Genomic DNA, 16,202 nt, shown 5'->3' on the forward strand with positions numbered 1-16,202 from the left:
CTACAAAATACCTTCCAGAAAGATTAAAGAAGACTTAAATAAAGGAGAGATATACCATTTTCATGGATCAAAAGACTCATTGATGCTAAGATGTCAGTTCCCCACAAATTCATCTGTAGATTCAGTGCAATATCCATCAAAATCTCTAATTCTTTTAAGTCAATAAACTGATCGTAAAACATAAGGAAATACAAAAGACATAAAGTAGTCAAAACAAGTTTGAAAAAGAGGAACAAAGCTGGAGGAATAACATTACTATATTTCATAGCATGAAATTGGTTTCAAGATAGACAGATTAAAGGAACAGAATAGAAAATGTAGAAATAGACCCATACACCAGTGGACAACTGATTTTCAACAAAAATGCAAAGATAATTCAGTGGAAAAAGAATAATCCTCTCAATAGATGGTGCTGGAATTATTGAATATCAGTATGCAAAAAAATGAACTGTGACCAATGACTCAAATCATATACAAAAATTACCTCAAAATGAATCATAACCCCCAAAATGTAAAGCTTAAATTAAGAAAGCTTAGGAGGAAAATATTTGGATTTTGGATCATGCAGAAACTTCTTAGATACGAATGTGACTATTTGTTATTCTATAGATCATACTTTGGTGTGGTATGAACAAATCATTAAATTGTTAAATTAGGCTTAATTAAAATTAAAAAATTCTGTTTTTCAAAGACACTATTAAGAGAATGGAAAGATAAGCCATAGGCTGGGAGAAAATAATTGCAGATCTTTGATCTGATAAAGGATTTATATCCAGAATACACACACATATATATATATATATGTGTATGATATATATATATATATAAAATCTTTAAGGAAATGCTAATTAAAACCACAATAAAGTATCACTATCCACCTATTAAAAAAGCTAAAATTAAAAAGACTGACCATGCCTAGTGTTGGTGAGGATGTGGAGCAAATGTAAAGTGATTCAATTACTTTGAAAAAGAGTTTGGCAAAAAACTAACTGTACACCTACCATATAATCCAGTCTCTCCTCTCCTGGGTATTTACCCAAGAGAAATGAGAATGTATGTCCATACAAAGACTGTAATGTTCCCAGCCACTTTATTTGTGGTGCCCCAAACTAGGAAGAACCCAAATATCCATCAACAGGTGAATGAATGAACAACTGTGGTGCATCCATACAAATATCAAGCCTGACCAAATTGTACATTTGAACTATGTGCAGTTTATTTGATGTAAATGCTTATAGTTTGGAAGAAAATAATGAACAACTAAATGTAATGTAGAATCCTAGATGGGATTCTGGAAAGGAAAGGAACATTAGTGTAAAAATTGGTGAGATATCAATAAGGTCTGTGGTTTAGTTAATAATAGGATGCCAATGTTAATATCTTGGTTTTGATAATTCTACTGTGGTTATGTAGAGGATGCTAATGTTAGAGGGAGTTGGGTGAAGGGTGCATGGGAACTCTGTATCATCAATGCAACTTTTCCATAAGTCTAAAATTAATTAGAAAAAAAATTAGTTATTATTATAAATAATAATAAAAAATAAAATAAGTTAAAATAAAAAGTTAAAAAGTTAAAAATATATGCAATAAAAAATTTAAAAAGATCTCTTTGCCTTGGAATCTGGGGGGCTCCGTTGGTTAAGTGTCTGGCTCTTGATTTTGGCTCAGGTCATGATCTCAGAGTCATGGAACTGAACTCCGCCTCAGGCTCTGTGCTGGGCATAAAGCCTGCATAAGATTCTCTCTCTCCCTCTCCCCCTTTCTAGCCCCTGCAGGTGCACAACACACACACGTGCTCTCTCGCTCTCTCTCAAAAGAAAAAAAAAAGAAATGAAAAAATGATTGCTTAACCTTATAGAATAAGTATATATTTTTTCAAATATATTTGTTAGCTCTCCTATTCCTGACAATCTCTGTCAGCATAGAGTAGGTTAGCAGTTTTGGAATGCTTGCCTTTTTGTAAGAGAAACCTCTGTAATAACTTTAAATGAGGCAGTTCCTTTAAGTACGTTGTCTTTAAAAACCAACGAACTTCTATGTGTTATGAAAGTCAGGTATGCTAAGAAGGGGCCAAAACCAGTGAAAGGTCGTCTGGCTGCCATGAAGGTTTTTTTTCCATGGAAGGTTGGAAGTGCCACAGGAATCAACATCCCTCGGGAGCTGCCCTCAAGTCTGACTGATGGTGTTGGACTATACACACTCAGTGAACTCACTCCTTGTGGGATGTAGCTCTGAGGTGGATGCTTTACTCACACAATTCAACTCCCGTTGCTCAAGGTGGTAACCTGTTGACCACCTGTCCCCTCTTCTTCATCCACCTACTGTTGTTTTCTTCACCTCCCGAATGAACTACTTGCACTCAAATTCTTGTCCCAGGGTCAGCTTCTGATCCAGACCCACACAAGCATTAATATTTTTTTCTAGCATCCCATTGTGTCACCTTGCCATACCACTGGTTTGGGCATCTCACTTTGGAGACTCTTACTTTATTTCATAGCAGTAACTGTCCGTTCAGCTCCATACACACCTACGAGACAGCCCCGTCCAGCCCAGGGCAGCCATGATTCTGAAAGGGTCCTGAGGATGCTGGGCTGTAATCCAGCTCCTTGTGACCTTTGCTCTTTGGCCTGGGTGGGGCTAGAAGAGATGGAGAGCTGAGGTTTGTTGATTGGGCTCTCCTGAGGCATCCCGGTGATCTCTGGGGAAGGAAGGCAGGAGGGCTGGCCATGAGGGCTGAGCTCTTAGCTTTGCCCTGCTTGAGCCAAAGTATAAACTCTGTTATATGTTGGACTAAAAGCTTTGGTAAAAACAAAACAAAACAAGAGTTCCACGGCAGAGGAAAGGATTGCCCACCACAAATTCTAGCTCAATCTTTTACGGTAGTTCGCAAAAGACAGCGGTGAACGCTGGCGTATAAATCTTATAAAAGTCCCATCAGGTTCTAGCACCTCCTTGGGTTTAGGAGGCTAGCAGTTTCTTCGGTTGAACTGGAGCTTCTGCTAAGTTGCGGGAAGCTCTGCACTGCAACTCTAACACCACCTTTAACCTGGACCATAGGCAACATAACGATGAGTGGGCATCGCACAGGGGCAGTCCTGTTGCAGCTAGGTAGCTGGTCACCTAATACCTCAGCAGGAGCAGGCACAGCTGGCTTTTTGCAAGAGGACACAGGCTCAGAGAAGGGACACGTTTACCTAGGTTGCACAGCATTTTTGTTTTAGCTAACATAGTTCTCAGGATGCGACTTTTCTTGGCTGTGCTGGGTTCTCAGTAACCAAGGGTGATGGTTTGGACCATCACGAACCCTTCCAGTGCCTTGTACTTTGAGGTACACAGTGACCCCAGGCACAACAGCCAGGCCAGGTGAGAGGGGAAGCCCCTCCTGTTCAGAGCTCACATCCTGAATCTTAGTAATATGGGCTCCTTACTGCCGACCCTAGGCCTGAGCAAGCCTGGCTCCAGCTGTTGGCCCTGCCATGGTCCTCTGGCCCTAAAGGGAGTTTCACCTTCTCTAATTGACCCTTGGAGCTCCATCCCTGAGCCCACCAGGAGCTCATCCAGAGTTGCCTCATTAGGACAAAAGATACTCCTATCACCCAGGAAATTCCAAGGAATTTAGGAGCTCAGAGTCAGGAATGAGGGTCAAAGGCCAAGTATTAGAATAAAAGATGTTCCTAGTGCTCTTATCACTTAGGAAAGAACAAAGGTTTCTTAGGAGCCCTGTGCCAAGAACGAGGGACAGAGACCAATATATATATTTTTTCTATTACCTTGCAGTGCCCCATTAAAAAAATTATTCTGTAGGACTGCTCCCTAGGGAGCCCTGTGGGGAGGAGAGGTGATGGACAGCAGGATTCAGCTATTTCTGGGTCCACTGGGTCAACAACAGTCTTCACACCATCTGTCTTCAGCTGTTCAAGCTGCTATAACAACTTAACGTGAATTAAACACTATTTATGTCTCACGGTTCTGGAGGCTGACAAGTCCGAGATTAAGATGCCAACAGATCCCATGTCTGGTAAGAGCCTCCTCCTGGTTTGCATATGGACATCTCGTATCCTCACATGGCAGCGATCAGAGAGAGGGCTAGATCTCTCATCTCTTCTTAAAAGGACACTAATCCCGTCACGGGGATTCCACGCTCAGGACCCACCCACCCACTTCCAAAAGGGCCCACCTCCCAATACCATTACATTAGAGCTTCAACATACAGATTTGGGGTGGGCACAATCCCTAGCACCATTGAAATACTGCTTCCTAGACCTCAACAAAGCCTCATTATCTTTCTCGACATAACCTGCCAGGGCCGTCACCTGCAATAATTAGAGTAGTCCTGCAAGATAAAACCTGTAAGCCATTTAATAACAGACAGAACAAATCAGCATATTTTAAAAATAGATCTACATTTAACTTGTGTAGTGTGGTTTTTCTTACATAAGCCAAGTTTGGAAAACCAATCGTCGTCACTCTGGCATGCATGTTGGTATGTGGACACCGCACGCGTGGGCTGAGGGGCTGCTCAGGCAAGAGGGGCTCCTGGTAGAAGGAATTGCCCTGGGTCAAAGCAGAACACTCACCGTGCAGTGAACCCTGACCTCCCGCTGCATGTGAGGCTCAGCCCCGGGGTCTCATTTCGCTGCTTCTAGAGCTAGAGCAATTGTCTCAGCTGGCAGTGGCTAAGGCTCATGACATACTTCAGAGCTGTAAGATTAGATATGGATTTGCATCCATGTTTAATTTGGTAATAGCGTCCACGTGGCCTTCGGGCAAATCACTTGACCTTCCTCGAGTTTCGGTTCCTCACCTGTAAGACGGGGATGAAAACTGACCTTCTGGTATAGGATGAAGATCCCTATACGGGTATGGCGTGTGGTGTGCTGTTAAAATGCACGGTGATATGTAAGGCTTAAGATACAAAGGAAGGCTTAAGATACATTTTAAGGAATGTGAAAGATTTCTCCTCCTTTAAGGAGAGTTCACAAAAATCCAGATTTGTGAGACTGAACAACTAGAAATGTCTTAAAAGGGTTCTTCCCAAATCACCTTAGGATGGAACCCTCATATCACACATATTTTAGGAAAATGTCCATTGTGTATATCCATGTGTACTAAATGCTGCTCTTCTTTCTCTGCTCACTTAGGCCTGATGATTATTTCTTGCTCCTGTAACAGGCCAGGCCAGAGTTCAGGGGGTGGGCAGTTTTGCGTAGTTACTCAGGGATTTGGGCTCCCTCCAACTTTCGACTGCCAAAGCCTATGGTTCAGTTGTCACTGGCATCCAGCTAAGAAGGGGAAAGTGCCAGAACCTCGTGTGGCAGGTATTTCCCACTTCTGTTCACATCTCCTGGAGATGGATGCACAAGGATGCACCTGAGTGTAAGGGAGGCTGGAGGATGCAGTGCCAGCAACTCAAAGGAGGGGTTTTTGTGACCAAGTGGACAAGCCAGGACTGAAGCTCCTGACAACCATGTCTGATGCCCTTAAAAAGCCATCCCCTCCTCGATCCCAGCCACCATCATCTCTCACCTGGGCCCTTTTCGTTGGTCTCCTGGCTCCTACCCTCTCTACCGGCAGTCAGCAGGATCTTATTAAAACCTACGCCAAAACAAAAAACAAAACAAAAAAACCCCTATGCCAGGTCACATTGTGACCAGTAGCAAAAGCTCAAAAACCGTGAAGAACTGCCCACAATCCCAGCGCCCAAAGAAACCCGGCACTGCCCCGTGTTGTCTCTCAGCCCTCGTCTAGGGGCGCGCAGGTCCGGAGAGGGAAACCCACCCGGCATGGGAGCCCAAGCTGGATTCCACATTGGCTCCCCAAAGCAAGAAATGACAAAGGCTCGTTTCCAGGTCACGCTTTTATTTTTACAGCAGCGGCCACACAGCCACGGGGATGTGAAGTGTTGTGGACAGTGGGCACAGCTCCCGCAGCTGCAGGAGCCTGCTAGGGGACACTCAGGCCTCTCTCCTTGGTCCCCAAGGCCATGGGAAACATAAAAATCACACACCATGCACTGCCACACACATCTCCCCCCGTCCCCTTCAGAAATAGCTAATTAAATTATGCAGCCAAAGAAACTGGCTACAATTCTGATTTTACAGAAAATCTTCATGCAGCCTAGAAACTTGGGGGCTCTGGAGGGGAAAAGCCTGTTATTTTCCACACACACACTAACCCCAGTGCCAAGTTTAACTCCACCTGAAACCACCACAGGGATGGACAGGGATGGGGCTGGCTACAGGAACAAGCCAGTAGTTGGGCCCACCCTGCTCGGCAGTCTGCCCCCTTCCAGGACACGATGCAACTGGAGCAACCTGAGGCTGGTGTGATCCCGAGACCTTCCCTTCCAAGCCCCAGTTTCCGGGTGAGGTCTGGGAAGGGCACAATTTTGGTTTTTCTAGGACTAAGGGCAATAGAGGCTGCTAGCATCTGTGGCTGCCCTCCCACTAGTTTAAGGGTGGAGGCCCCTCTGGCGGAATGACGGGGCCCTATTTGCTGGGTGCTCCTGCTCGGGCCAACCACTCCTCTACAATAAGTAGGATCATCAGTTTAGCGTCGAGTGGGAAGTGCAGGAGCCCACCAGGAGGACTGATGCCAGAATTCACGTGCTCTGCAGACAAGCTGGAGAATGAGGTCTCTTTATTTTTTTTCTCATGCCCCCTCCAGAGGCCAAATGGGGGAGGGGAGGAGGGGGGAGGGGTGTTTCTTTGCCTTCTGAGCACCCAGCACTCACAGGACCACGCTAGGACACTTTGCAGTGTGTCGAGCCCACGGGGGGACAGCTGGGCATCCACCAGTGACAGCCTGGTTCCATCAGGTTTCTGGCAATCTGCAGTGACAGGATGGACATGTCCCTGCAAGCCACTGGCGCACTCCTCTCAAAGTGACATGAGAGCCAGCCTCGGGCCTTACTCAGGAGACAAGCCAAGTGTTTCGTCTGACCTTCCCCAGGTGCTGCAGGCCCACAGCACAAGGGCCTGGGGAAGGTCTTGGTTGCAATGAACGGGTAGATGAGATGCTGCAGCTCAGAGGGCCAAATGACTCGCCCAGGGCCACACCACACGGCTTGCTGACAAGGCAGCAGGGCTGAAAGCCAGCTCCTGCCTCCTAGCGCAGTGCGCTCTCTCTCGCTTTCTTTCTCTCTCTCAGAATGTCACTCCTGGCACAGTTCACTTAATCCCAACTCCCTACACGACACACTTCCTCCTCAGATGCTGGGTCCTGAGCTGAGGCCGGGCCATTCTTCAGATGGAGTTGCATAAACAAACAAGCTTTAACAAGCTGGGAAGGACCTAGGAGACTCCCTTCCTTCTGGAAGGGAGATGGAGCTAATTTTCTCTGAGCTGAGGATTTGTAAGGCACTGAAATTAACTACAGCTGTGGGTGGGGTTGGACAAAGGGAGGGGGAGTGGCTGGAGAAATCAAGTTGTGGTCTTTCCTTTCGGCCCCTCAGTGAGAATCCACACCAAGCCTCCACCTTCCTGCTTGGTGGGCTCCACCACCCCAACCTCCCACTGCATGCCACAGAGGAGCACAGATGCACCGCCACTGTGATGAGGGGACCAGAAGAGGCACAAAGGGTCGCAGGGTTGGGGGGGCTAAGGATGGGGTACGTGCTCCGGACCCAAGCTCAGAGCAGGAGCCACTTCACCTGGGCTGGGACAGGAACCAGCCTTCAAATGTCTTCTCTGAGGGTGCGGCCCTCTCTGAGATGTGGGTGATGGCTGGGGTGGGCTTGCAAGCCTGAGCAGGAAGGAGGAAGGGGCAGGGCGTCAATACCAAGGACAGCAGAGGGAACTTTGGACTGGGACCTGGCTTTGGCACAGCACGTCTCGGGCCTGCCTGCCCCATCTGCTGCCCTCCCGAGACCCTAGGGATAGACAGGAGGTTTCCTTCCTTCTCTCTGTGAGGGGGTGCTTCTGGCAGACTGAATCAATGGCAATGCGACTCTGGGGCATCCCCTTCACCCTTCCAGCCAGACCTGGGCCAGGTGACCTCACACAGAGCCCCCCTGGACTCGGCACCAAATCCAAAGCTCTCCAGCCAGACACGGTGCTGAATGGGAAGCCACAGTGACCACAGCTACACTTCAGCGCCTGCAGGGAGACTGCCGCTGGACCTGGATGACAATGGTCTGCGTGCAGGCACTGTCACCCCCTTTCGACAGATGAAGAGCTGGGTTCAGAGGGGCTGAGGGACTTGTCCAGAGTCACACAGCTAATGAGTGGCTGAACTGGGAACTGGACTCAGGTATGTCTGACTCCAGAGCCCACGTTCTTGGTACTCCACTTGGCGGCTCCCGGGAGCCTGAGCGAGCCATCGGGGGCAGTCTGGGTGGGATTTCTGGAGGGGTTTCTTTCTGGAAGCATGGATCTGGGAGAGCAGCCAAGCTTGAGTGAAGAGAAGATGCCTCCTGGACCTGGGAACAGGGCCCACCCACATGTCTGTCTCTTTCAGGACAGGGCTGTGCTCAGTGCCTGGCGGCCTTGCAGATCTTGTCGTACACTTCGGGAAAGGCGTCCTGGCAGCCGAGCCGCTCCCGCAGCCTGTGATACAGGGAGCCATCGAACATCTCCCAGAACTCCTCCCGGCTCATGTAGCAGTCGGCGTACAGCATCTGGAACCTGCAAAGCACGAGGTGGGGAGGCTGCAGGGAGGGGAGAGGGACCCAGAGAGCCTGGCTGTCCCCGATGCACTGCACAGGTTGTAGCACCAGGAGCACTCGTGGAGGGTTTCTTGTTTACCCGAGCTGATCGGGTGAGGGGTGGGGTGGGCCGGGGCTGCTTGCCCCCATTTTGCTGACGGGGCCACTGGGCTGCCTTCATTTTTTTTTTTTTTTAATTGACCACCCATATTTAAAGTGTACAACTTGGTAAGTTTGACATTTGTATACAAACTTGAAACCATCACCTACCTCGGTCCAGTCCGTGACCACACCCATCACCCCCAAAACTTTGACCATGGCCCTGTGTTGTCCATTGCCCTCCACCACTCCAAGCAGTGAAGTTTTCTGGATTCTGGACTTATATAAAGGCAAGCACACAGTACTCCTTTTTCCTGTGTGTGTTTTTTTTTTTCCAATCAGCAGAACTATTTTGAGATGTGTTCATGTGTTCATGTGTTCATGTTATATCTATCAAGTGTTGGTTCCAGGCTGATTTCTGAGCGATGCTGTCCTGGGCCTCTATATGGCCTTTAGTCATGAATCCCTCCCTCCTTAGCTGTGCTCTTCCAACCCAGAGTGGTACCTCGGAACCTCTCTGGAACCACACCATCTATTTGCACTGGGGAGAGGAGCAGGGTCACCCTAGGGCTCTGGCCTGAGTGTCTGGGGGATCCTGGTGTTGGTCATGGAAGGGGTGTTAGGAAGAGGGGTGAAAAATCGCACCTCCATACCTTTATAGGGAGCTTTCCACATTAGAGGCTGCTGGGGCTGCACACTCCCTAGGCAAGCAACTGGTCGGGTTCCAGGGCTCGGCCACCCTGGCCCTTGCTGAACACCCCCTGCAGCTGTACCCTGGGGCTGGTGGCCTGAGGAAGCAAGCCACACTCTGGGCCACTCACCCGTGCACGCTACGGACAAACTTCTCCAACTGCCGCATGCAGGACCTGGCTTCAAAGTGCTTCACGCGTGGCTCCCCATATGCTCCGATGTCCACATAGAGCTCTGCTTCATCTCCCTTGGGGTGCACCAGGCCCGGCTGGCTGGGCAGGATGAATGGGCACAGCCAGATGGGGTAGACCTGGGTGGACCAAGAAGAGGGGCGTTGGTGCTTTCTCCAACAGGTGACAGGCTCATGGCTGGCCCACTTCACTGCTACCCAGCGACCTCTCTCTGGCTGCCCACAGCCTCCCTCCCAATCCCTAGGCTACGGCTGAGAGTGCCTCACACAAATGTGAACAGTTCACGGAAGCGCTCAGCAGCATCCCCTACGCCTTCTCTCCTATCAGGGCCTTCGCAGGGAGCAGGCCCATTTTACAGTTGGGAAAATGGAGGCCCGGGGGGGGTCCCGTCCACAGCTCACATGGATATCGTTGTGGAAGGTGTGCACTGCCTGCGACAGGCACTTCATGGGCACCAGCATGTCCTGTACCACGTGGTGCTGCTCGTACAGCTTGCGCAGGGTCTCGCCCTGGGTCAGCTTCAGGAGGGAGATCTTTGGAGGTACCATCCAACCAAACAGGTAGCGGAAGACGGGATTGTTGCCAAAGGGGATGATGTCCTGAAAGACAAAGGTTGGTGATGGAGACAGGGGGCCCCATGAGGGCTGGGTGACTCCCTGGACCAGAGGCCAGGTTCCCACTCGTGTTCCATGTAAGTATGACAGGACATACTCCTCCTATCTGGAGGGGAATGGTGGTACCCAGGATTGGCCCAGTTGGTCTAGGTTTGAGTCTCAGCTCTGGCGTTTACCTGCTGTGATCACCTTGAGCCACTTACTGAACCCCTTTGAACTTAGTTTCTGTATCTGTACAACAGGACTTGAGGAAATAATGAAATACCAACTAGAAGACACTTAGCCCAGGGCCTGGAGCAAAGTATAATTGCTGTTGTGGAGGTTAGAGTCACTGGCACATGAAGGCATTTCATAAACGGTTGAGAAATAATTGCTATTGAATCAAGAGCTAGATACTCAGCTTAAGCAATTTCCCTAAGGTCACATAGCCAGAGGCCACTCTCACTGGTGTCAGCAAGGTCTGGTTCAAGGCCATCAAAGAGCCCACTGGTTCACAGGTGTCCTGAGAGGCCTCCTCTGACTCCAAGTTAAAATGTTCCCACTCCTCGCCCCTCCACACACAAGAGCAAATTCTCCTTCACCTTTCAAGGCCAATCTTCACGGCTGACCTCCAACCTTTGTTGGAACAAGCAACTTCTCGCGCCTGTGGCCCTACTGGGCCTGCCGGCCCCAACTCGGCCTTCCTGGAGGCCCTCCTGAGCAGAGGCTCTTCTTCCAAGCTCAAACTGCCCCAGGGGAGGAGCCCCCTCCCTCAGCACTGCTTCCCACAATACCCTGCACTGCCCACCGGCTCCTCCACAGCTCCCACCAGCCGGCAATCCTGCCCGACCCCACAGAGCAGAGTTGGGCCTCCCCTGCCCCATCACTATCTACCCCCTTGCTGAGCCTGTCTTCCGAGTTTAAAGGAATATCCTTGGCTTCAAGAATGGGATGGCAAACAAAACAAAACAAAACAAAACAAACAAAAGAATGGGATGGCATCCTTGAAACCAAGGACATTCCTTTTTTTTTTTTTTTTTAAAGAGTGACCTCTTTTTTTTTTTTTAACATTTATTTCAGCAAGAGCATGCACGCATGTGCACAAGCTGGGCAGTGGGGGAGGGGGCGGGGGTGGGTACAGTAGAGGAAGAAGGATAAGCAGCCTCTGCGCTGAGCTGGGAGCCCCAAGCAGGGCTCGATCCCATGACCCCGAGACCAAGACCCGAGCCGAAATCAAGGGTCAGATGCTCAACTGATTGAGTCACCCAGGTGCCCCCAAGGACATTTCTTTATTCATTAAACAATTGTGAGGTGCCTATGAGGTCAGGTAGGAGGGTCCATGCTGAGCTATGGGGATACTAAGAGAGCCGAGACACAGTCCCAGTGTGGGAAGAGCTGGGCCCACCTCAGAGCCGGGGTCAGGGCTGGCTTCCCAAAGTAACCAGGGTGCTAAGCTTTGGAGGCCAAGTGACCTTCCTTCCGCTCCCCTGGAACCAGCTCTCTGATTGGCACTTCCTGTGAGGAAGAGACCCATCTGCCCTCTGCTCTGCTGTTAGATCCTGGCACCAGTATTCACGCTGGCACATCACGGGGGCCCGGTGTATAGCTTGGCTTTTACTGTTTCCTTGCTTGTTTTGGGAAAAGGCATACCCACCCACAGCAGAAATCCCAGTCATCCTAAGGTCAGTCCTCCTTTCACATCCTTCACCCCATTTCCCCCCTAGTCCTGACCTGACTTTTGTCCCCTCCCCAAAGGCAGCCATTGTTAGGAATGATTTGTGTCCCCTTCTAGAGACATTTGGTGCGCAGTCATGCAGATGGGCTTACAGAGCAACAGCTCATGAGTGGTGGCATCAACAGCCTCATGCTTCTCCCTGTCTCAGCACTCACATAGACACCCCATGCTTGGTTGTGGGTGCTAGCACTGTCCTGCAGGGACCCACAAACTGTGGCTCCTGGGACAAATCTGGGCCACAAATGAAGCTTTACTGGGACACAGCCATGCCCGTGCGTTTACATATTATCTATGACTGCTTTCAGGCTGTAAAGGGCAGAGGAACCTCTAGAGGTCTCATGGTCTGCAAAACCCTAACTGTTATCTGCCCCTTTCTAGAGAATATGTGCCAGTCACTGCCCTCCTGTGTGGATGGACCCTACTTTATTTAATTGATTCTGTACTGATGAGCATTTAGATTATTTCCAGACTATTCCAGTGAATGTTCTTTCTACTTGTGTCTTTGCCCATCTACATGTTCATTTATTTGTAAGAAATTCTAGAAGTGGAAAATTCTGGTTCGGACAGTGTGTGCATTTTACATTCTCCCAAACAACACCAGGGTGTGCTGTTTTCCCCGCACCCAGGTCAGTGTCATCAAACCCCTGCTTGGCTGCATCCTGTGGGTGAAAAATGTGACTCCCACAATTTTGTTTTCACCCGGCTTTAATTGAGACCCATCACCTCTTTAATGTTTAAAAGCCCCTAAAAACAGTTAATAGTTGGCCAAAAGTATCAGCTAGAACCATCCCTTTTCCAAAAGCTCAACCTCAGGAAAGTTCACGTTTTAAACAGTGAGCCCTGCCCTCCTCCTTTCGCACCCCATCTGCCCCGTTATTCATCCCTCTGCCTCTGAGCGACCCCAGGTCCTGTGTCCTTGGCTTCACTCCCGGTCCCCTGCTCTCCACCTGCCCTCGCCTTTTACTGTGTCCAGCCTGCTACTGGCCTGCTCTGCTCTGGTGGGCCCCATGACAGATCCGGGGAGCCTGGCCTGAGTCAGGACCCCAAGACCCAAAGGCAGGGCCCATGGCAGCAGCATTCTAAGAAACAAATCACCAAGAACCCTATCTAACATCCCCTCCTGGTGCTACTTCTCTGTGCATTTACGCTGGCTGGAAATGAGGACATAAAAGGGAAGGGAGAGAGGGGGCTACCCAGAGTCCCTTTCTCTTCAGTCCTTCCTTACTCATCAGGAAGCCGTGCTGGAGTGTTGGTAGACCGTGAATGTTACCAGACAGGGAGATAAATACAGTTGAGTTAGTTTGGTGCAGATTCTCCACTGGTCCATTAAGAATGAAATGCATACGTGTGAAGAGTTAAATGCTCTTATATTTTAGAGATGAACAGTAAATTCATTCCAATAATTTAAATTATTAATTTTTCTTTACTTAGAACATTCAATTGCAAGTTTAAGAGAGACCATGTAGCATCTTTGACGGTACTTTCCCTGCTTTTTGCACTGGGCAGTCGTGCGGCTGGCTTTGATGCCAAGTATTGCTGACTAACCAAGCTGGGTGAAGGAAGGCCTGGCCCAGATGTGACAGGATGGGACTGGGAGGGTTGGCACCAGGCCGGGTCACCTGTGGTTGATTCAAGGGTGGATTCGGCAAGGAGGAACCTGGGCGGGAGGCTGCCTGAGGGAGGAGGAGTTCACCCCAGGGGAGGGGGAAAAGGCATGCACTTGACATTGTTTATTACCCCTTCTTTCTAGAAGTCTGGGCTTCTGCAGTTCCACTGCAGTGGATGCTGAGGGGCTCCAGCCAGAGGCTCTGTGTGCAAAAAAATTTCAGTTGTAAAACACCCATCCTACCAGCTTCTTCCTTTAACTTCAGGCAGGACAGTCAGTGGATAATGGCATGAAGATACAAGACAAACCTCATTATGAATCCTAGCTCTGTGGTTTTTTAAAAAAAAATCACATATTCTTACTCCTGAAACTGATACTACACTATATGCTATCTTGGGGGGGGACCCCATAAATTCTTTGCTACTTGTTTCTTTAAAAGGTAGAGCGTGATATGTCTCCTCGTGAGTGTGGGCTGGATTTGCTCTAACAAACAGCATAGGGCAGGGCTGGTGGAGTGTGAGGAGACAGGCCCTGCGAAGCTTCGAGGCTCCTCCTCGGTCTCTCTCTCGGATGGCTCTCGCTGCCCTGTCATGAGGACACTCGAGCAGCCCCCGTGGCAAGGAGGCCTCTTGTTAACAACCATGTGAGGGAACCTTCTAGAAAACAGATCCTCCGTCCCCGCGGAAGCCTCCAGATGACACCTGACTGCACCCCTGAGCCAAAGCCACCTGGATTAGTCACTCCCCAATCCCTGACCCTCCGAAAACTGTGAGATAACATAAAATAATAATAATAAACTGTTGATTGTTTCAATCCTCTAAGTTTGGGAGAGCTTATTATGTGGCAAGAAATAAGTAATATACTCAATCTCTTCCTGAGTTGTGTTACTTTGGATGACTTAAGCCTCAGTTTCCCTATCTGTAAAATGGAAAAGACACGAACACCCACCCTCCTGGGGCTGTCAGGAAGGTTGAGATAGTGCATGTATGGCCTTCGGCCTAGCAGCTAACACATAAGGAGCCATCACATAAGGAGCCATCAGGTACTACCATCACCTCTCTGATGTTCCTTCCTGTGTCCTTTGCTAGTCCTCTTTCTTCTTTTTTTTTATTGGAGTTCAATTTGTCAACATATAGCATAACACCCAGTGCTCATTCCATCAAGTGCCCCCCTCAGTGCCCATCACCCAGTCACCGCCACCCCCCACCCACCTCCCTTTCCACCACCCCTTGTTCGTTTCCCAGAGTTAGGAGTCTCTCATGTTTTGTCTCCCTTTCTGATATTTCCCCACTCATTTTTTCTCCTTTCCCCTTTATTCCCTTTCACTATTTTTTATATTCCCCAAATAAATGAGACCATATAATGTTTGTCCTTCTCCGACTGGCTAGTCCTCTTTCTTTTCTTGTCTTCAATGTCCTTGCTTTTGACAAAAACACACATTTCCCACAAACCCCAGGTGCAAAGAGGGACTTGTGGTGTCTTCTGTATCTGGCAAAACAGAATGCTGCCTGAGGGAGCTCTAACGGGGGTGGGGGAACCCTGAACTCTCAGGTATCAATGGGTCCTCCACTCTCCACAGCCCCATCACATTGGCCTGAGAGACGTAGCCCATGGTTAGAACTCACCACCTTCTCCTGGGAGGCCACCAGGTAGGGTTCCTTCATGTCCATCTCCCCTGTTGAACCCAGTCATCACGGCTTCTAGGTGCCCCATTACCTGCTACGGTGATGTGACATCTCTGACTCCACTTGGCCCTGTCCCCCCACCTCCCAAGCTCCTCTGTGTTCTCGTGGTCTGACATGGGCAAAGCTCCTCCACTCTCCTTCTCTTCTCTCGACACTGCCTCCCTCTCCTGGCTCACAGTTGGGGCCTCACTGGCTCCTGCAGGCCTCCTCAGTGGCATCATCTCCTCTCCCACGACCGTCTGGGGTTGACCGAGGTGAGGGGGGCTCCTCCTGCCACCTCATTACTGCTTCCAGATTGCTTTGCCTCTCCTCGGCAAATGTGATGCAAGGGCACAGTATGACGAATGTCCTAAATACCACTGAATTATACACATTAAAATGGTTATTTTGGGATGCCTAGGTGGCTCAGTGGTTGAGCGGCTGCCTTTGGCTCAGGTCGTGATCCCAGGGTCCTGGGATCGAGTCCCGCATTGGGCTCCCTATAGGGAGCCTGCTTCTACTTCTGCTTACATCTCTGCCTCTCTCTGTGTGTCTCTCATGAATGAATAAAATCTTAAAATAAAATAAAAAGATAAAAATAAAATAAAATGGTTATTTCTATGTTCTATGACTCAGAAAAACAAGAACCCACGTCGCCTGAGGACCACGCTCCAGCTCTTCCTCTGCCTGGACCACTGTCCCCCGAACTCTGCCCGGCTTGTCCTCCTGAGTTCAGGTCCCCCACCCCTTGAGAAGCCTTCCCTGATGGCCCGCTTTAAGATGTCACGGTTCCTCACTCCTCAAATTTTCGCTCACCTTTCAAGGCCAATCTTGACGGCCACCTCTGACCTTAGGCAGAACAAGCCACCACCTCCCATTCCCGTGGCCTTCACTGTGCCAGAGTCTGTTGGCTTGGCTAGGCTACCATTCCTCAAGGGCAGAGCAGGTGTGTGTGCTCCCAAGTACCTGGCCCATGCCCC

General features: G+C 49.4%; 1 protein-coding gene across 1 annotated transcript in view; it reads right to left on the reverse strand.

The window, feature by feature from the left end:
* Nucleotides 1-5,842: 5,842 nt before the first annotated feature.
* Nucleotides 5,843-16,202, reverse strand: part of DHCR24 (24-dehydrocholesterol reductase) — a 30,566-nt gene continuing 20,206 nt past the window's right edge. The window contains exons 7-9 of the mRNA XM_077891899.1: nt 10,026-10,223; nt 9,565-9,743; nt 5,843-8,624 (exon numbers count right to left, since the gene is read on the reverse strand). Coding sequence (XP_077748025.1) covers nt 8,471-8,624; nt 9,565-9,743; nt 10,026-10,223 — 531 coding nt within the window. The 3' untranslated portion in view covers nt 5,843-8,470. The remainder of the gene's footprint in view (nt 8,625-9,564; nt 9,744-10,025; nt 10,224-16,202) is intronic.

Source organism: Canis aureus, chromosome 3, assembly GCF_053574225.1.
Source record: "Canis aureus isolate CA01 chromosome 3, VMU_Caureus_v.1.0, whole genome shotgun sequence".
Taxonomy (NCBI): Eukaryota; Metazoa; Chordata; class Mammalia; order Carnivora; family Canidae; genus Canis; species Canis aureus.